This window comes from Harpia harpyja, chromosome 6 (assembly GCF_026419915.1).
Source record: "Harpia harpyja isolate bHarHar1 chromosome 6, bHarHar1 primary haplotype, whole genome shotgun sequence".
Lineage (NCBI taxonomy): Eukaryota > Metazoa > Chordata > Aves > Accipitriformes > Accipitridae > Harpia > Harpia harpyja.
Window position 1 is genome coordinate 26,714,089 of NC_068945.1, and position 22,443 is coordinate 26,736,531.

A 22,443-nucleotide genomic window follows, 5' to 3' on the forward strand; every position below is an offset into this window, starting at 1 on the left:
CTCCGCACAGATGGGCTCCCAGTCCCTCCTCGCAGGCTAGCCAGCCTCCCCACGCGCTGTGGGCTCCTCGGAGCCAGCATTAGTTGATGAAACACAGAGCTCGGCCCTGCAGTGCCACAGAGATGGCTCCTAATATGGAAGAGAAGCAGGAGGGTTGGCAAGAGCTTATATCCAAGGTCAAGGCTCGCATCATTTCCATTAAAAAGAAACACTCTTAAGCTCTGGGCAAGGATGGGAACAGCAAAAATACATGGGGAAAGCCACTGCCCTGTTTTATTCCCCGTTTCCAGCTTTCCCATCCAACTGGCAGTGCTCGAGATAGCTGTTTGCTGGAGACAGGCAGCCCAGATCTTACGGGCTGGAACAACATCAGACAATCTAGTACTAAAATGGTGACTTGCATTTTTGCACACTGCACCAGCTCTAAGTTTTATTTCCAGCCTGATCTCTCCTCATCTACATTGCGCGTGTTTGCCGAGTAAGGCATCTGAGGTTCCTTTTACACACTATCGATGTGCTTTACAGGGTTTGTGCTCTTTTTCTTCTTCGAGATGCTGAAGTTGCGGCGTTCCCCGGATGAACTCAAAGATATCTTATCAAAGTCATAACCAGCGGTGTCAACCATGCAGCCACTTCCCACTGCAGAAGGAGCAGAGGCACACACCGGGAACCATGCACACTCAAGCTGGCACTATCAGTTCTTCCAATCATTGGCACTGAATTCACTCAGTACTTACTGGGGGGAAAATAATCTCTACGAGCCAAACACCCAACTACAAGTAAAACTGAAAGCATTAACAGATTAAATCCGCCCCTGAGCACCAAAGGCTCTCACCATAAGGCTCTTTATTAGGAAGTTAAGTCTTAACAAGTGGCTTAAGGGGTGGATAAAGCTTTTCCTGGGATAATCTGCCAGCGTGTTGCCCAGTGCCAGTTCCAGGCCATGGGAAGAAGAAAGCAAAAAAATATATAAGGTGGTGAAAATCTTTGTTTGGCAAATGGATGCCCAGTAGCTGAGAGGTCCTCTCCTATCTTTGTCCCCTGAAGCTCCCTGCCATCTTCAGAAAGACAAAGAAAAGTATTTTTCTACTCTGCTAACTTCCTGAGAACAAAACCACTCTGGGATTACACCTACAACGCATGCACTCACCCTAATCCTTCGTACCGTCAACCTCCCAGAATTTGCCTCCATCACATTCATTTGAACCATTTGCCAATTAACACAAGGTAATTAACACTTTTGTAAAGCACTGTCTTCAGACAATGCCACCATGGCAAAAACACCATGGTCCCAAGTACTACTGCTCTTCGCAGACACCTATTTATAAGGGGAACAAGCACAAAGGGAAAGACAGAAACCTAGTAATGAAAGGTCAGAAGCTGTGTTTTGTTTATAATTCTCTCCTTTTCAAGTCTACCGCTTATTTGCTCAATACTTAAGAAGCAGTCAGCAATCTAATCAATGGCTGCTTTTTCCCAAAGCACCGTGCTGCTCTCCTGGCTCTGCACCCTTCTGCACTTACTGCAAGAGATCCATTCTGCGTGCTGGCCGTGTTCGTGCTCTGCTCTCCATGCGGCTGCGTGCTTCCGTAGAGCGTCAGATTGTGCTCGCTGGTCTGGCCTGCATAGTCCTGAGTGTGTGGCACCCCATACTCTGTGGGAATCCCGTTCTGTGGGGGTGGTGGAAATGGGATTGTGGTGAATGGCTGCACCATTGCATCAGGAGTTGCTGCTGGCTCCTGGTTACCCTGAAGAAAGAGAAAAGGAGACAACAGCTTTATACTACAGAAGATGGATCAAAACATCAGCCTGAGAAATGATATACACACACACGCGTTTTCATGTGAATAGCCCCTCCACCACCACCACCATAATATTGCACACTCTTCTATTATCTTCTCTATGAAAACGAGCGTGCCTCGCTCCTCTGAGCCATGATACTGTTTTCTTAAACTTTTTGGGGCAACTTTCTTGCTACCAGGTGCCATATGGAGAACAAATTATGGGGCTTGCAAATTGCATATCCCTGTAATCTCACACGAGGCTTTAAACACAGTAAGGCATTATTTTGGAAGGGGGAAGAGGCACTGAAAGATTGCAATGCAGAAGGAAACACAGACAGAAGAACAGGGTTCTTTAATATGCCTAGAAGTACCGTATCTGGGTCCACCTCCTCCAGCCTGACCCTCGTGGCTCTGCTCACGAGCAAGCACCTCGTGTGGTTCAGAGCACGCTCTCCTCTGTTGTGTTACAGTGACAGAAAGAAGTACTCATTTTAAAACCGATCTGTGCAGCAGCCCCCTCCTTTGCTCTGGCAGCACCGAGTACAGAGCACGGGTGCTCTGGTACCAGTCGCTAGAATATCCCATTTGCTTTCTGCTGCCTGTGCAGAAGACACCGAACAGCTGTGGGACCTAAGTTGAGAACACAAGCCTGGAGCACACTCACTCTCTCCCCAGTCTTGAGAATCACTACCATCACAGAAGGCATTAATTACCCACTCCTTCCTCAGCTTAGGGTACCCCACAGAGACCTCTACGCTAGGACAGTGGACTTCTTCGCAGCTTTTAGCACTGCCTTAGATGTAGCTGACACTAACCAGATGACTCAGAAACAGGCAGCTGACCATGCAAAAGATATCCCCAAAAGACAGTAAAAAAACCTACCCCACCATGCCTGAAAACCACCCAAAGCTAACACGAAAGCATGCAGCCCTGCAGCCGCTGCAGGGATCTCACTGAGGGGGTAGCAGGGAGCTGCATTCAGCCACCCGGGGCAAAGGAGAACAGCCCTGACATTGAAACCCAACCCTGGGAAGCCCAGGCTGCTGCACCGCTCCTACTGCTTCCACCACCGCAGCAGAAAAAAAATCCACGGAAAAGATTTATGATAGGAGGGCTGTTTGATTTATGTATGTGTCAACAGACTAATCCTGATTTTAAATTTTGGCTCCTGTTCCAGCCTTGGGTCCTCCCCCACAAAGCCCGGAGGTGCTCGAGCCTATTCTGACACCAGCACGCTTAAATCAATGGAGTAAAACAAAAGCAGACCTTATCCTGCGGATAGGAAAGGCAAAGTGGGAATTACCAAGCAGCCTTTCAGCAGAGCATGCAGGGGCTGACGGACCTCCAGTGAAGCCGGACAAACCTTTCAGTCCCTTTATCGGCCTACCTGCAGTTTTCCCTTCCGGGCGAAGGAAACAATGATAAATGCAGTGTACCTCCAGCCAGCACCGGGTCAGTCAGATGCTGGCTGAATCCCAGATTTGCTCTGACATTAGTCTATCTGGTCTGCCTCCCCCGGGGGCCACGTGGCCACGCGCTCCCACAGCTGGGGAGAAGGAGAGGGAAGGGCATTCAATACCACTTAGCGGATCTGAGCTGCAGCCTTGGCCCACGTCAAACGGTTTCATTAACTAAAGTCCAGCCGCTGCAAAGCCTCGCTGCCTGCAGAAACACAAAACTCCGCAGCCTTATCTGAGAAAGAAAAATTCAGGCAAGCATGCCAGCCACGGCCAGCGCTCGGTTCCTTGCACGCACTCCCCCGAGCCATTGCAGCCCCGTGTCGCGTGCTAGCAGCTCTGCGGAGGTTTTTCACACACCGAGCGCATTTTCTGAAAGCAGGACAGGGTTCCCCCCCCACCCTCCAAAAGGAGGGCAGCTCCACCAGCCCTCCACTTCTGCTCACTCCTTTGCCATTCTCGGCCTCAAAGCAAAGAGCTTCTGACTCGACCTAAACCATCATCAAGGTCCGCAGGGCAAGTTTTACAAACGGGAGGGAGGAGAGGCTGAACAATGGCTATCCTGCTGCAAACCAGGTATCAGCAACCCCGTCTCTCACCTACTCGGGCTGTTTATCCCCTGCCACGACAGCTCCACTCTGTCCACATACTGCCTCCTTTTCAAGCTCTTTTGCTCACAATATTTCATGATATCCAATTGTCTGTGTGCTTCCAATACAGCCCACGTTGTCTGCCCCTCCCTTGTGTTAAAATAGGAGCTAAATATGAAACTGATTTCTTTCGTTTTACATTTCAGAAATCGATAGAGTAACCCCAGGAAACATGCAGTAGCAGAAACTATTTCCAATTTTCTTAAAACAAGCTAGATTTACAAGCCAGTAGTACCCCAGATAGGATGAAGAGAATGCTAATTAGCCACAAACAAAACCTATTCTGCCATTCTCTCAACAGTGCAGGGCTGCTCCTGAAAGGACATACTCCAGCATTTTGTTTAATCTCACTCTTAGACCACTTAAAATGCCAGCCCATAAACCTTATATAATCTCATTTTCAATGTTTTTACCCCTCAGTTAATACTGTTCCTTCCAGTTTAAATGCGTTTCAACCTTTTAAATATTTTCTCTCCCTTCTTCAATTATCCACAAATGTTTGCAGGATTAAAAATGCTCGCTCTCTCCTGTTGCTTGTGGTGTTTTGATGATACATATTTATTTTGAGCTTAATCACACCTCACAAGCCAAAATATCCTGGTAACTTTATTTATTACTTCTCCCTGCCCTTCCTAAGATTTTCAAATAAGGGATTTCTGATGCAGAATGAAATGTTTTTAACACCATTGTCACACCCCCTCCCCCCCAATCGCACTAACATACAAAAATCATATCTTTTATTACAAATGTATCCTTAATTTAATGTCTCAGGTTAGCTGTAGATCTATCACCATTATGCTTGTCCAGGTTTCATCATCCCATGAAGTATCTGTATCTCAAATTATTTTTCTCTTGATATGATTATGTACACGTTTCCCTTCTCTTTTTTTTTTTTTTTGGTTATTTTAATTTCCTTTGATGCTTTAGAATTACTTTTTTTCCTGTTTCCACTAGTGTCTACAGAAAAGGACTCCCGATGAGATCTCTGCAGGTTTCGCAGCATACTGATATCCTCCAAACCCAGAGGAGATTCTACCTCTTCTGTTACTCCACCAAATTTCAACATTTACACAACACTTCATATTTTCAAGAACTAACACGGGGCGGGGGGGGGGGGAAATCCCATTTGTCTTCAAACACAGAACCTGAACTCCTTTCTCTACTTCTAACCCATCAGGGAAAATCCTGCAGTCAGAAGCACTGCTCTTCCCACTTCTCAGGAGGTACAAAGAACACGGAGAAATCCCCAAACTTCCTGGTGAAGGTACCTATGTAGGAAGAGAGACTCAACTGAAAGTATTTTGTCTAACCAATCTTGACAGCATACCTCACTGCATCGCCAATCCTGCCTGTTTTAGCTCATGAAATTCTCTTAAACATTGACTCAAATGCAACAACAGACCGAGATGGCTATGTCCAAGAGTAGTCACCATCCCCAAACACACACAAGGATGCCATCACAGGACTAGGAAAGCCAGGCTGCAACTTGTGTGAAGGCATGAAATAAATCTTAACTGATGTCCAGGACCAGACAGATACTTCTCTCAGCCACAATGCAGGGTGGCTGGCCATATCCAGGAGAGGCGCTTGAGGGACACTTGGCTGCAGGAATAATTTCAGCAGTTCCAGGTTAACCGATTCCCTCCATGAGTTTTTGTTGCCATGCACTGACTATGCTAGCTGCCACCCCATGCTCACCAAACTGGGAAAGGCTGTTCAGTGCAACTGGAACTCAATGTAATTAAAAAATGCTCCTTAAAAAAAATGAAAAAACTTCAGTACAACGTACGGTAACCTATAGTTCAAACAAAACCAGCAACTCCTATGTTTTTGATTCATTCTGTTGCTCTGCTCCCACAGAAATCACTCATCCACATCAGGTAGGAATTCAAAGCAGCTCCCCTCTTGCAAAATGTTCACATCTGATTCATCAGCACCCAAGCCCTCGGGGCACAAGAGGGATACAGGATACCCACCTGGGCTCCCCTTTCAGGCCTCTATTCTCAGCCCTACAAAGGTCCAGTCACGTCCTCGCAGGTGCCACCTTCCTTCCTTAAGTCAGGGTTTTGCCTACACAGCTCAGTACAAACCCATCCCATGTTTTGTTTAAAAAACAAATTAGCTAAACCAGTGAAAAATCCCTAATGGAGACACATTTCTAAGAGTTTATGCAGCTTTAACTTAATTAACAAACTTTGTAGCTCTAAGCTAAGCCGAGGAACGGTAAGTAACCGCATGTAGCGGTAACTTGCAGAAGGGTGGGAGCTGGGGACAATATCTCAACGAGGAGAAACGTGGCTCAGCAAATGCGACATAGGATGAATTCTTTGAGCAGACAGCAGGTGGTGATCCAAGATCACGGCACTGGAGCACCAAGAGCGAACACCAGAAACGCACACAAAAGCCTCCTACTCCCATAAAACTGTCAAAGATCAGTCTATTTTGTGAAGGGCTGTTTTGTTTTGCTCATTAGAGAAAGGGGTGTAATTACAGGGATATGAAAGGAGCCTTATAGCAATGCAGCTCCAGATCCCTTCTGTATTGGTACGCCATAATATGCATAGATATTAAAGCATAACCAACCACATAAAAATTATAATCCTGGTAAAGCTAAACTGGTACAATTGCTGTACAGGCATTTCCATACAAACTGCCACAAGGTAAATGGTCTGTGCTGTCCATAACCCTGCTGCGAGTCAGAAGCACCCGAGAGGGGTGCAGACAAATGCTACAGCATGCAAACATCGAATAATCTCTTAAATATGCCCTTCAACTCTGGTAACCCCCAAATCATTGGGATAGATATGAGCATATGCCTATGTCATGGTTTAACCCCAGCTGGCAACTAAGCACGACACAGCCGCTCGCTCACTCTCACCCACAGTGGGATAGGGGAAAGAATCAGGGAAAAAAAAAAGTAAAATTTGTGGGTTGAGATAAAGACAGTTTAATAAGTAAAGCAAAAGCCACGCACATGCAAGCAAAGCAAAACAAGGGATTCATTCCCCACTTCCCATGCGCAGGCAGGTGTTCGGCCATCTCCAGGAAAGCAGGGCTCCATCACGCATAATGGTGACTTGGGAAGACAAATGCCATCACTCCAAACGTCCCCCCTTTCTTCTTCTTCCCCCAGTTTTATATGCTGGGCATGACATCCTATGGTCTGGAATATCCTTTGGGTCAGTTGGGGTCAGCTGTCCCGGCTGTGTCCCCTCCCGGACTCCTTGTGCCCCTCCAGCCTGCTCGCTGGTGGGGTGGGGTGAGGAGCAGAAAAGCCCTTGGCTCTGTGTAAGCACTGCTCAGCACTACCAAAAGCATCTCGGCATTATCAACAGTTTTCACAGCACGAATCCAACACAGAGCCCCATACTAGCTACTATGAAGAAAATTAACTCTATCCCAGCCAAAACCAGCACAGCCTATTATTGGAAGGGTGTTTCTAATAGGTATGCCTTCACTGAACTCGTTTCATGAAGCCTTGAAGCAACTGACTTGCAGCTAACAGGGGCAATTAACCTGTTTGTGAAGACCAGTGTGTGTTCCAAGCTGCGACTGTTTGCTCTCTGCGCTAACCTAATCCCTTTCGTAAACAGCAAAAATGTTTGTAGCTCGGATCTGAAGAGCCTGACACGATCCTTCAACCTGGAGCCGCTGCCTGCCCTCAGCTCTCTGCATGAAAGAGATCCTTGTGAGGGAGGGGGATGCGGGGACCACACCATCCCTCTTCCAACCCAGGTCACAGCCTCCTGCAGAAGCGGCCAAGCGCTGCTCCTCGGCTGTACGCAGACAGAAGAGAAAGGTCCTACCATACAACGCTGCTACCCAGGAGCGAAAGAATTAATAAGGAACATGGGCTGGGGTTCTCCCCGGCAGGCTCCCCTTCCCAGCCCCTTCCAACACAGCCTCCCCGCCCAGGGCTCCTCCGGTGGGTCTCACGCTCTCGGCCGTGGTTCCAGAGGGGCTCTGGCCGGAGCTGCCACCGTCCCACCTCCGGCTCTGCGCTCCTGCCCTCTCTCCCTTGCCAGCCACGGCACTCCGTCTGCCCTCCGCTGAGCCGTTTCAGCACATATCCCAGAAAAAAAAAAAAAAAAAAAAAAAAAAAAGGACTGGCTTTTTATTGTCAGGTTAGTTTTGTTCCCAGTTAAGAGTGCTAAAATGGCTTGGCAAGGAGTTGGAGGAGAACCGGAGCCAGAAAGGAGAGGGGGTGGAGAAGCTGGGGAGGGAAGAGCCACGGGCACCAGGACTCGGATGAGCTCAGGCTGCCACGGAGCCGCAGTCTCCGGCATGTGTTAACCCCCTCCCCAGGCAATCCCACAATTTGCCCACTGATAACAAACATATCAGCAAGCAATTTCTTCCCAAAGGGGAATGGACACAAAGCAGCCTGAGGGATGCTCCAAGACCCATCAGGAACTCGAGCATTATTCCTTCCAGAAAACCACAGGCTGGGGCATTACACCAGAGATAAACCCCACTGGTAGCTCTCACAGCATGTGGAACCTAAGCCTCGATTTTAAAGACTGTGCTTTTGTTCTTCAGGGTCATGAAGACACTCAGACACAAGGCAAAGTGATGTATAGGATGATGAAGTGATGGCTTTCCAATGCCCCAGTCATGCCAGAATAGTGACCTAGCCATGCAAACCCTGCGGGTGCCCACAAACAACATACAAGCTCTTTACCCTAAAATGCAGTAATAACACTTTCTGCATCATGGCCATTTCATTATGGGTTAGTTTCTCAATGGGAAGGAATGCCTACAGAAAGGAAGTTTGGAGGTGAAAAGGATATATACAAAAGATACAAGTATCTTGTATTCTTCATCTTCATACAAACCTGTTCCTGGATTCAGAGGGGTAACGTGACCCTACTCTGACACCCATAGTCCACACTACAAAGGCATTTCTGTTACTCCAGAGAGCAAAACTGGCACGTGTGTCTGGTGACCCAGACTGATAAAATCAACACTCTCTTTCTTGATGTGGGTTGATCATAAAAGCTCCTTGAAGAGGATCACAGTAATAAGAGGTTTTGTATTTCATCTGCATGTCTGGAGCTTGATCTTCATTTGATCTGTGACATATTGGGGTAATAGGATGCGGGATTTTGACTCTACTACCATAAGCACAAGAGCAATTCCTCCTGAAACCTCCCGAAAGCAGTGCTCTACCTATGGGTAGTTTTGCAAAAGCTTGGTGGAGTTTTATGCTAGTTTTGATAAAACAGGAAAACGTATACGTATGCATTCTTTTTTGAATTTAAATTGGATGTAATCATTTTAAGAAATGCTTTTTGCATTGAGTTAACTAAACAAGGTAATCTTCCACCAGAAAAAGAAAAAAAAAAAAAAAAAGCCTGCACTTAGGCTTGCACCTAGCTAGCCATTTAAAGGCATGTTTTCTTCAACTTCCTGGTGCAAGCTTGCACTAGATTATCTAATCTTGCCCTTCCTTCTCCTAGATATGTAAAGCAAGGGAAGAACAAGTTATCTTCCAGTATACACTCTATCATTCCAGGCCACCAAAAACTGTTCTGTAAAATAAAACAGCTGGCTTTTTTTTTTTTTTTTTAATGTGTTCAAGAACTTTATGGAGAAGACATTCAAGTCCCTCTTTTGTAGGAAAGGATGAAAGAAAATTATAGTCTTATCTTACTCTTATACACAGGAAGCACACACTCATCCCCATGCTGTCATTATTTCCAGTAATGGTCAACTTTTGCTCTATCCCAACGCACAAATGCAGGCTCTCGGTGCTGAATGCATACACACTCAATTAAGAAGCCCCTTGGCAACCTGCAAAGAGGCTTCCTGTTGGATATAGCCAAAGCTTTAGAGTTATGCAATGCTAATAAGGCCCAGAGCTACATCTACTTACCAGCCTGAAACATACCTTTCTGATTTTAAAAAAGCACTGATTTTCTGCTCCCGAAATCTATGTTATTCACTGTTCCAAAAAAAATAGTTAAATTTTACTGGCACAAAGGCATCCCAACAAACGCTTTCAATCAATTCACGCTCTCTGGGGTTGATTAGAAAGAGAGAATTGTGCTTCAAGAGACGACATTGAGGTCTCAACATCTGTTTCCATTCCATATTAGGAATGAAACTACCTCCAAGAATTATTGGGAAGAAGGGGGTGGGGGTGTGGAACAAAGGAAAAAGTCACCAGCCAGGATGGATATGTCCTCAGCAGCAAAGCCCGCACGTAAGAGAAAGGCTCAGGCTCAATTTTTTGTTCCAGATCGGTCCTTTAGCACCTACCCTGGCTGTGTTCTTCCCACCTCTGCAGTATTCCAAGTGAGTATTTTCCACTTCACATTCACAGTCAAATGTTCTTGGGAAAAAAGATTTCCATAAGATGACTAGCTTTCAACAAATCAGTATGAAAATAAAGCCTCAAAATATTACGAATCTAGTCATACGTTAATCCAGCAGGCACCCAGAGTGGCAGAAGCATCTCCCACACAAGTGAGATTACTTTACTGTTGGGCGAAGAGGGTTAAGTTTCTTCTTTTGGACCAGAATTCAAATGAATCATAGCTAAGAAACAGTGTGCTGCAGATGTGTCGCGTATGTTTAATCCAAGCTAACTGTGATTAGCTTTTCAGCAGATTAGCAAACCAATCACACTCACGGTTGCATGATTGCAGATTCTCACGCAGGGAGGCAGCAGGAACCAGAGGCCGGTGGTGGGGAAGGAGCGTGGTAACTGGTCTTCCAGGAGCGCTCCGTGGTTGCATCAGGGCACCTGGGCACTCTTGTACCTGACTCTAAGATGGCACAGAGGACCTGCCTGTGTTGGGTTTTCTGCCTTACTCCTGACCGCTAACCAGTGGCTCCTGGTGCTGCTCAGTAAAAGAAGGGCTGCAGAACACGGAAACGTAACAGGGAAGAAAAACCCACCTGGTCCTGTGGTAACTCTTACCCAGGCTGTCAGGGTAGTGTCACTGCTACTGTCACCTCAGCTAATTCTGCAGTCAGATTGCTCACTTCAGATGGCTTTGTTTCAAGGAAGACAGTAGCTCTCCAGGTGACATATTCCTAAAAACCAGTATCTGCTTCTCCAATCCCAATCAGGTACCTGAGCTGGACTGATAAGTGATTTTTCATCCCATGTCCCTGCTCTGCGAATGGACTATCGCCCTGTTATCTGCAAGTACATCACCAAATCTCAGTGAGTGTGGAGAGTTATTCCTGCAACCTCAAGAATTCAAACTGCTTTCCTGAATGTTTAAATCCTCATGAAGCTCATTCAGCCCCTTAGAAAGACTGGTATCTACTTTAGTCACAGAAATTTTTCAAAGCCCTTACTATGTGATGCAGCTATCTGTAATAGACTCTTCCAGATCTCTCTACATATGCAGCGGTCTTCTAGGAAAGATTTCAAAGATCACTTTTGGTATCAGGCTTCCCTGTCCCCCTCTCCCCTGCTGTGAGGGGGAATGAGCTGAAGGCAGTACTGAGCTGTGGAGAGGTGCTGCTCTGAGCTGGCTTGGCTCCTGAAGGATGGACAACCTCAAAGCCCCCAGGCAGCTTCACTTATACAGCACTTACACAGGCCCCTTGAATTCCCCCAATTCCAGTGGCCAGCAGGAAAGTCCTCCCATCTGCCCGCAATAATTCCAGCACCTCACAGGAGAAAAGCAGCCCTGCCTCCGCTGCCAGCACAGGAGGAGGAGGAAGGGAGAAAGCACCAGGAAGGGAAGAGCACATCTGGAATCAATTGGAGAGCGCTGAATGCCTCGGAAAGAACTGCAGAGCTGGCAGAAACCATAGCGAGGAGCTGCGCGTTCGGACGTGACTATGGAGCAAAGGTGGGGGACAAGACGTATACAGCATACTTAAACACAAAACCAGAGCTCCTCTTGGGGCTTTTTTTTTTTTTTTTTTTTTTTTTTTTTTTTTTTTAATGCAAGCAGCTAAACATCTCAGCCCTGTCACCTTTTCACTGCCACTGGCCTATCACGGGTACGGTCAGAATTCGGTACAGAAGATAGGGGATGAGATGCACACAGCCCCAGCCGAGGCAAATGGGACTCATCTGTGACTCGAGTGCCAGGACTCAGTAACACAGCAACAATATTATATCAAGCTGCTCTCAGGGTGTGGGGCGGAGGAAATCTGCGACTGACTTGGCACATGCTCGAGAACAAAAATTTGACGGTTTAAAAACGCAGATTTCTTCCCACAGTTACTTTCCATTCCAGCAATGCATTCTCCTGTCTCCTGCTACTCATTTGTTCCAAGAGGAGTTTTCCATTTTCAAGGAAGCCTCCACTATGTGTCCTGGAAAGCAGAGGTTCTGGAAAGGAGCAGAGGGTCATGGAGAAGCAACTCACCAGTGCAGCAGTCTGGTACAAAGACTGACTACAGTTGTTCAGATGTATTACCAACAAACAGGATGCAGGAAGCATTGCTACTTTCATACATGGCCTCAGTCAGATGAAAGATAAGATACATGCTTCCACATACAAATTTTAAAAAGGGAATTAAAAAAATCAAAACGGAACATGGAAGAGCCACAAAAATGACCACAAGATTGGAAAAAGCCACATGGCTGTGCACTGAAAAACTTGAAAAGGCTAATCTATTTTGCTTATAATTTTAAAAAAAAAAATTTAAGTGGCAACTGATTATTTTGTAAAAGTGTATTAATGGTGAGGAAAAAAAAGAAGTAGGCACTAATAACATTTAATCTAATGAACAAAGGCATCAAGAAAACCAATAGCCAGAAGCTGAGTCTGATAAATTCAGCTCTGGTAAGACACCATTTTATTTTGTTTACTGATTTCTAAATGACAGTCATTAAGTCAGCTGGTGAGAAGGACTCAGTCCTTTCCATCTTTTCATGCCTTCATGCTGAAAACATTATGTCATTCAAAACAGAGGTACCAGAGTGAGACATAATGGCCTACAACGCACATACAGCCAGAAGAGACAATCTAAAGGACAATATTCTGAAAAGCTAAGAAGAGCTGGTGGAAGTCGATGCACATAAATTAAAGCAGATTAAACTAAGCGGCAGACACACTTATAAGTAAAATGAATTCACCTTATGGAGAGGAACAAGCTATTGAGAAGTATACGTGCAGTTTCATGTACCACCTAACATGATAAACTACCAACTGGCCTCAGAAGCAGTGGCTCTGCTTCCTTCCCCGGCTGTTGTGAGATCCAGTCATGCCACGGCCATAGCCAGAAAATTAATCCAAACAATAGTCATCTGTTTGGTCATAAACTGAACCGTCTCACTTTATATCTGCCTAAGCACAGTGCCCAAAGCGGTGAGGAGGCTGAACATATGGCCAGGGCAGAGAGACGAGGGGGACTATTCTTCTCACAGCAGCCCATAGTTACGCTACATTAAGCGCAACTTGAAAATGCACCTGAAAGCCACTTCATCCCAGAACAAGAGGTTACATGGACATTTAGCATATGTTATTGCCACTACCTGCTTTGGTTATGCTTAACTTTAGAGTGCCTCCGTGTAAGCTGGTATAAAGGCGGTTTATACACAGTGAATTTGTCAAGTATCTCAGGAAAGACTTCCCCTTTGTTATAAAATCCTTTTAAAGCCTCTTTCCCCCAGGCCTTCCAGCTAACGTATGTTTACCAAATTCCTGCTGTAACCACAAACCAGCATAGACTTCTCCCCTATACAGGCCACCTGCACAGCTCAAAGGTGAAGCTCGAGGTCAGCAGTGCATTTGACCACTTTTCAGATGGCGATCACCACCCTCCCGGGCTGGGTGTTGTTAATGCAGCTCCTGCAGCTCCCGTGCTCAGCAGCATCTCTGGAAGCATGCTGCCCTCCCTTGTCACCACTGCATCAGCGCCTTGGTCACATAAAACATGCGTGGGTTTAACAACAGCAATGTACCAAATATTCACATTAAACTGTTGCACATTACTGGTAGTCCCACTTTTAAACCGCTCTATTTTACTGAAGTTAAATCGATAAACCTTAAAAGCTAATTTGATGTAAGAGCATCTCATTTCAGTGGCACGCCTGTCAGCATCTCCAGGTTCATTAATATGTTATTGCATGAGTTCCATGAAATTTACCCCTCCATAATTCCCAGCAGACCTCCACCTTCTACAGCCAAGTGCATTAAAGGTCCTTTTTTTTCCCCGTCCTTGCTGTTTGTCTGCTCACACCTACAGAAAGACAAGGGAACAGGCTACGCAAAACTTAAACCCTTTCAGCCAGTCGGTCTCCCCTTCTGTACATCCCCTTTCACGCATACAGTGTCAGGCTAAACAAAGCCGCTCGCTCCAGGATACAGGCCTGAAAAAAAAAGCATTAGCATCTGGCAACCAAGAGCAGCACCCCGGCATACGAGCCTGAGAGCAAACACAAGTCTCTGGCACGAAGAGGAAACACCGAGACGTACGCCTGACTGCTTCTGTCAATCTTGCAGTGGGGGAATGCCCGATTATTTTTTTTTTTTTAAATATCTTTTTATCATATTACTGAAAGGAAATGCCAGGGACTGCTGCAGCCCCTGTCCCTTGAGGGTCTGCTGCTGCCATCAGGCTGTGCTGCCTTTGCAGCGATGAATATTTAAACAGGGCAATAAATATTTCAGAGCACATTCATCCCAATGAGAAGTCTACTAGCATAAGAGAGACGAGACAACCACACAGGGCCAGGGCTGCTCCCTGTTCTGCCCCTCCAGCTCCCGCACTGCCTGCCCTCCCTCGGCCCTCCAGCCCTCAAAAGGCACCTGAGAGCCTCAAATATTCATGAGGCTTATGTTACTTTCCAAACAAGCAAGAACACCGTAAAAAAGTAAAAAAGGTGCTCTGCTTTCCAGAGAGGTGCAGAATACAGCTACCGCATGCTTTGCTTTCACCTATTCTGGAGCCTCTGGATTTGGGGTGTACTGCTCACAATCAGGGAGAAAATAATTTGCTTTAAGACCCCACGGAGTATTAGATCTTTTAATGTTGCAACCTGCAAGAGCAAAAAACCAACACTACCAAACCCAGAAACTCTACCAGCACCTGGTTGAGTGAGAAAGCGTGAAAGCCCGTCTCTTCCCCCCACAACTCCCTCCCTCAATTTCAGCGGTGCATTTATTCGAGTGTTTCTTGGTTGCTATCAGCTCCGCTGGGCTCTCTGTGGGATGCTAACAGATGTACACAACTTGGCCATCATTGGCACGAATAAAATCGACTAGAAAACAGGTTTAGGACAAAACAGAAAATGCATTCATTTACTCAGCTGTCATCTGCATGTCATTCATGTACTGGGAGCTATTTTGTCTTTCATAGTACTAAAAGCTTGGGTTTTTAACTAGGACCTTAGCTATGCTCTCGCTATGCTCTCACCTATAAAGAAACTTTTTTTTTTAAAAAGACAATTTCAGGGTATAGCTAAAATTTTGCAGTAAATTTTGAAGGAAATCAAAATCACACATAGGACACCTGTTCAGGATCAAATTTATAGGGCCATAAAAGCCATGGCCATGCTCAAAAATGGACTTTCATACTAGCTTCCATTGCATATCTCACCAGATTCAAAAAACATAAAATATTTGCTGGTCACACAATATATGGAGAACCCTTCAGAAACAGTTAAGCCTACTCTGAGTGAAGGGAAGCCAAAAAGACACCCTCACAAAGAGCAGCCAGCAGCCAAAGGGTTATCCTAAGTGACAGGCACAAGCTAGCCTGCCCTGGCTAACGGAGCTGCACCAGGGCATCTCCTTTCCAGGTAAAGGCAATAATTAATATTATATAAAAAGAGAGGGATCTCTGCCTTTCCTGGTGCCCACGTTTTAAAAGACGATGGTAACTAAACCGCCATCTCGATGTGTCACACGTTCTCAAAGATGCCTCTCGGACTGCACAAGGAGAAGACACTTCTCGTACCTGGATCCTGGCCCAGCTTAAGGTACAAGCTGGACACCAAATGGTTCAGCCTGTCACGGCTTGGGCACGGCAGGGCGCGTGCAAGGGTATGCAGCAACTCAGCAAGGTCTGCAGATGCACAATCTTGGCTTAAATTGCTAAATTCCCCTGCAGACTCATTTCAGCTGCTTTTAGACCTTTGAAGGGGAACAGCCGGGTCTTTGCTATGCGCTGAAAGGGCCCTGCAACACATCAAGAGTGAGCTTCCTACCACAAGCCAGAGCTCCTGCTATCTCATCCATGGTCCTTCATGCTCAAGGGAAGGCAGCATCTGAGTGCTGCATAGCCTGCTCAGGGTGGCCGGTTTCCTATTAATGAAATTCTCTCTCGCCCCCCTGCTCTATTGCACAAATTGGCTCCAAAGTGACGTATCAAACTGTCAAACGGCAAAACCTCTCTTAAGATAGCATTTCAAGGAAGGGCAGTTGCCTACTGAATAGGTGGATCAATCACCTGCCACTACCCTCTGACCAGAGGCTCCTGGAAGAGCAGCAGCATCCCTCCTTCAAGACTGGCCATCAGCCACACCACCAGAAAGATGCTGTTTGTATTAAAAATATAAAATAGCAATACAGCAGCGTAGTTCAGAGAGTGACAACAATCCCGCTGCCCTGGGATTTTACACCTCTGCTCCTAACCACCACCCCAACTGTCCTTCATATATCACTAAAACTAAAGGATCCAGTCAGAAGTCAGACCCAACCTGGCCCAAAAAACACCTTGTACTTTCCTATCCTATTAACAGACCTCATACACAGAGGAAGCAAAATATCCTGGAAGATGAACAATTACCTCACCAAGTAATTTAGAACAGGAGCCACCATTTTGCAGCAGCCGTCAAAATAATGAGTGCTCCTCTGCTGACTGTGCAGCTCTGTGTTATTCCCATGATGGGCCACATACCCAGCAGCACACTAACATGGAAAAAACCAGTATCTGATCCCAGGCAAGAATGAAAAGATAATGTTCGCTACAATACAAGTGATAGGAATGAAAACAACATTTAATCCCGCGGCTCCTGAGGAGCTCTCATGACTCAGAAAAATAAATGCAAACAGATGAAAAAGTTAATTTGGATCATATCAGCCCCACTGGCACGCAAAGGGCAGAGCAGGCACCCTGGGGAGAGGGAGGGAAAGATTTGCCATAGATCAGGTTACCATCACTGACAGCTGACCTAAAACACCACAAGATTTCAGCAGACTCTGCCAGTTCTTCTAATTTTCAAAGGTGCAACCGCCTCCTTTAAGAGGTGAGATGCGTGAAACGCACAACACTAACTGAGGTCAGGGAGGAAGGAGATCCTGCAGCACAAGTACATAAGCGGCCAAGATGATAATCCTCACTGCTGTAGAACGAGCATAATTAACTGAAAACAAGTAGAAAGCAGAAGTGAATTGTTCCTTTGAAGAGGTAAAAGTTTTGATCCAAAGCAATGAGGACATAAGGAACCAGAATCATTTCTCATCAGTCTGAAGCTACTACATGAACAGACAGATGGACAGTTGCTTTGTTCTACAAACGTGTTCCTTCAAAACAGATGTCCCTCTGCAACCCAACACACTCTCGGCTTGGGAAGACGGAGACCCAGCTTGCTGGATGGGCTCCATGCAATCACCCCCCAGATGGGCCAGCACAGCCCACAGATATACTTCATCGCTGTCAAACCTGAGAAATGTTCTTCAGCACAAGCCCTCAGCACTTGGTTTTAACTTCATCTCGTTTGAAGGGATCTGAACTGCCCCGCTCCGGTGGAAGTGAACGGTAGGCAACACTGAGAACTTACCGGACTAGCCAGGCACCGAACGCAAGAACAAATCAGTGCTCTGTAACCTGTTTTTTCTGTTCTGGGTGATCCTTTCCAACTTAGTGCATCCAGGCTGGTAAAGCTCATCACAAACTAAGCATTGTTTGTGTCCTATTAAATTTTTAGGAAGAGTTAGTGTTCAAAAGTGGCCAATGACAGCATGAGCAGTAGCCCACAACAGCCAACATATTTATTGTCACCTAAAGTCCCTTTGTTTTGTTAGGCCTTCAAAATGCACTACAAGATTCACAGGATGACTGATACACGTGAAAAACTTCCTTTAAATCATTTAAGATGAAAATTGCTCTTATAGCTTCCCCGCGCACGTCCAGGACATAAAGCCTTTCCAGAATCCGAGAATTCGGCACCACGGGGTACGAGGACCACCTGCATTTTATAGCTGTAGTAGATCTTGGTTGATGACAGATGGAACGGTTTAAGCAACCGCCTCTAGCTTTGTGCTCTGCTTCTGCTGGGTACTACCAAGATCAGACCTAATTAACGGACTCATCTCCATGCACTTCAGCAACAGCAGGGCTCATGCACCTCACCTCACACGGGTGCAGGGGGGCAGCTCACACAGCCACAGTAACCCCCAGCAGAAAGTTGGGATGGACACAACCGAGGTCAATTCCCAAACCGCTACACAGCGTGACTGCCTGCAGGAGGCTGGCCCCACACTAACACGCTTCTGCTAGGATTGCCAGAAGAGTAGCCAGGAGGCTCATCACAGCTCTGCATTTAAATCGTGTCAATCAAACGTGGTTCCTTCCTGCCACCAGCTTCTTTTCTCCTAGATTTAGGCCAGACAGTATCTCAGAATAATTGTATGGTGACACACAGAGCCTCACAGCTAACCTAGAGGCCTACTACACTTTTGAAAGCCACTACAGTCCTCTATAAACCCCCTAGAAGAATGAAATATATCTTCCTTTACGCTCCTCCAAAACATTAAGAAATTCCTCTTACTCAGCTCTAGCTATTCACCTCTGTGTTACAAATAACATAGCTCAGAGTTTCCTACCCGCCCACTAAAAAAAAACCACTTTGGCTTTCTGGTTACTTCTGCTTTAAGCAGAGGTCTGCCTGCGAGACGTGTTCTTGGCCACGCGGCTGAGCTGCCAGGCAGGACCCCGGCCACCCATCAGGCAGGGCAGGCACGGATCCGAACGCTGAAGCTCAAGTCTGCAGCCTCTGGTGCAGCTTTCTCCTGACTTCTGTGCCACCCTTGCAGAACTCCTGCAGCTCGTTGTCAAAACCAATTAAGAGTATTCCTAACAACAACAAAAAAAGTCCCGAGAAATCACATTTGAGCTGAAAGGGACAGTAACGTCACTGCCTCTCTGACCCCCTCACAGCAGGGCTGGTTTCAGGAGGACCGTCATTTTGTCTACGGCCAAAGTTGCCATAGGGCTACTCGAAGCTAGTTTCAGACTTGATGGAAAACACAGCTCAGGGATCTTTAATCTGATTTAAATCGATCTATTTAGATTCATTTCACTGAGTAAGACAAGGCATTTAGAAGTCTTGCTTTCTGACAAAGCATTGATATCTCCGCGGTATTTCTTCCACCTTTCTGAAGCCTGTGTTACCAGATAAATTCATTCTCACACCCCTCGCAGCATTTTCACGAAAAGAAGCTTTGAAGATCTAGAGTCCCTCAGAAAATTTCTCTTAGGATGAAGGTTTGCAACTGGCTTTGGATGACCTAAATTCTTTCTGCCACCAAGAGGGTCAGTCCCTCCTTGACTACACCTCTTCATCACTTAGCTCATTCACAGTCTGTCACCCATGTCCCTGTGAAGGACACCTGGAGCACGGAACTGTCCCAAGTCCTCACCACAGCCTCCAGTCACCACCTTCCTCAATCCTGTTTCTCACCACACTACACTCTTTGCCACAGATTGGCTCCATCTAACGGTCTAAAGTGACCCCAAAAAACCATCAATCCCCCCCAAACCAAACTTATATAAGAGAGATTCCTAGAAGTACTTTTCCTCCCCTTCCCACTGCTTTGAGACAGAAGGGAGCTTCATCCTGCAACGGGGTGGAGACAGACCAGAAAATGGTTTTGCGAAGCAAATGTAACAACATTAAACAGCTTCATCACACGCACAAAGAAAAGCAAGGGGAGAAGTTAAAGCAAACTAACATGCGTTAAATATCTGAACACTAAGCAAAGCTAACATACCACAATACCTTACAGTCCAACCAAGAGTCAACAATCCGACTAATTCGCTAATTTCACTAAATTACCACGCTCTTCCTCCTCTACCTCCTGATTCAGGCTGGAAGGATCCTTTGTAAGATAACATAGATCTAAACCACTGCCTGTTGAAACTCTAATATCCTTTCCCCTGCTGCTCTATTTATCTCAACCACATTTTACAAAGCAGGAAGGGACACACGCTGGAAAACAAAAGCCTTTCTTACTCCTGCTCCCTAATATTCCTAAGTACTTTGCATAATTGTTCAGTTTTGATAACCTCCTTTCATATGCTGCAATAACAAAAATAAGAAAAGCTACAAAGAACAACAAATCAAATTAAGGGTTTCACTCTTCATGGAGGGTACGTGAGACAAAGGAGGTCTAGTACTATCCAAGAAACCTGAACTCCTCTCCAAGGCATTTTTAAATCAGTCTTTTTAAGTAATTTAAAGCAGGTTTTGCTATTAGGACTGGAGGGAGAGCATAGGCTTCAGATAAGGAGCCTCAGTGAGACCCGATAGGTGAATGATGGTCTATGCAGTGCATAGGTCAAACTCTGATTATCTAAATCTTGGTTAATCAAAAGCAATTATCTGAAAGTCAAATATGCCCTCCAAGTCAGATAGCTCGGCGAGTCCAGGACTTATAAAGCACACAGAAATCCTAAACACAAGACCACAACTCCAGAGACTATGAATTTTAAGTAGGATAACCGGGAGGACAGTTCAGAGGGTTTTAACCGTACTCAAGACTCCCAGCCTGAGGGCAGTCGTCAGAAGCAGCTAGAAGATTACCCTCGCAATTACTGGGACATTTTTGGTGTCTCCATGCACCCTCAGATTACAGGCTACTTGGAGTGCAACTCCAGTTAGGTACTTAGAGACTACTCAGGGTGAAAGTCTCCATCACAGGCAGGGCTGGTAGAGCCAGGCTGGCTGATACTTCCCATTCTAAGACCCCGTTTTCAGTTGTTTATAATTCTGAGAAACCATTCGAACTGGAATTTTTGTCATGCTATCTGCATTTGATTTCAGGGTTGGTAATTTTTTTTGTTACTTCAGCCATATCAATCCAACCCGAGAAAGAAGTAGGGGGAATATTTTGTCTTGTTTATGATTAAGGCGGGGGGGGGGGGGGGGGGGGGGAACAACCAACACCCCACACACTTTGAAAAGCCTATGAGGACTTCATATTTAACAGAAAAATTTGCATTTCATGAATCTGTATTTAGCAACCATACTGAAAAGACACCAAAATCTGACCAACATTATAACAAAACTATGGAAAACTACAGTGCTTGTCTTACATTTTATCAACTAAATCTGCTAGTAAAGCCATATACGATGGCCCAAAAAGGCTAAAAACAAGAAAAAGAAAACATTCCAGTATGCAAAACCTGCCAAAAAGGAAAGAACCAATCTGTTCTTCATACTTACCATGGAAAGAACAAGTGGTGGCAACAAGCTTTACGTTAAATATTAGGAAAGACTTAGCAATGCTCAGAAAGGAAAGGGCTTGGATTGTCAAGGCTGGCAGTGGCATTGTAAACGCTTTTAAGGCAGGTTACTCCCATCGGGAATGGTTTAGACATAGTTTATTCTAACAGGAAAGAGAGATGCTCTTGAGCATGGCTGGCAGTGCCACTTGCACCCCATTTTCTGTGATTTCATGCTCTCACTCAGGGATCATCCACAGCTTCACAGGAGATACTGGCCATGTCAGATCCAGGTCTGGAGATCAATGACAGCAGGGAGATGACCCATCTCCTGTACTTTGCACCATCCCCGTTGTAGGGATCAAGTAACATGGAGTAGCAGTTACCCACCTCAAATCCAAAAAACCCAAGAAACAGATCTGGCAGTGTAGCGGAAGAAAAGTAAATTGGGACAAGAAGCCTGAGCGCCAACAGGACAGACTTAGTGATGGGGGGAAAAGGGATAGATCAGACAAGTTTGACTGCAATAGGAGCAGAAAAGGCAAACTAAATGAGGAATGCAAGGAGTGGGTGGAGAAGTTAAAAAAGCATATGACAAGGAGACTGTAGTGAGGACAGGGAGGAGGAGGAGGAGGAGAAGCAGAGAAAGAATAAGCAGGCCTAAAAATCATCTGAGAAAGAACTGAAACGATCAAGGTAAAAAAGTAGTGTGCTGAAACAGGATGACGCGTAACTGGAGAGGAATGGAGACAGGGACAGCATGGACATGGACTTGCATGGGACAAGCATGGACTGACCACGGATCATGAGGAGAGAGTGAGAGGAAGAAAACCCATCCATCCATCCATCCATGATGGATGGCAGAGGTGAGACAGGGGAGGTCATGCAGGGATGGAAGAGAGGGGAAAATGTGCCTACTAGTGTACACTCCCAAAGCCTAAACCAGAGCCTAATATTGCAAAAAGTCACCATTCCTCTGCTGTCAGCAAATATATAAAACCAACTGGCAAACAGAGATCGAGCTGGCCTGCATAAAAAATGACAGCTAATTACACATTCAGTGTAAGTGGCAGAGGTCTGTGGGATGCATCTGGGACAGCCAACCCTGCTACTGATACTTGCAGAGGTCATCGTGGTGCCACATACACTGGAGCTGATGGGGACGGGTGGAGGGTTGTCTGGTTT

At 45.9% G+C, this 22,443-nt stretch overlaps 1 protein-coding gene across 13 annotated transcripts in view; it reads right to left on the reverse strand.

Annotated features, from left to right (window-relative positions):
- RBFOX2 (RNA binding fox-1 homolog 2) overlaps positions 1-22,443 on the reverse strand; it is a 177,624-nt gene that overhangs the window by 61,795 nt on the left and 93,386 nt on the right. For all 13 annotated transcript variants that reach the window (XR_008235506.1, XM_052789264.1, XM_052789261.1 and 10 more), the window contains one exon: positions 1,524-1,748. Coding sequence is in view for 12 of the 13 variants with exons in the window: in XM_052789264.1 (XP_052645224.1) it covers positions 1,524-1,748 (225 nt within the window). In the remaining variant the exon portion in view is untranslated. The remainder of the gene's footprint in view (positions 1-1,523; positions 1,749-22,443) is intronic.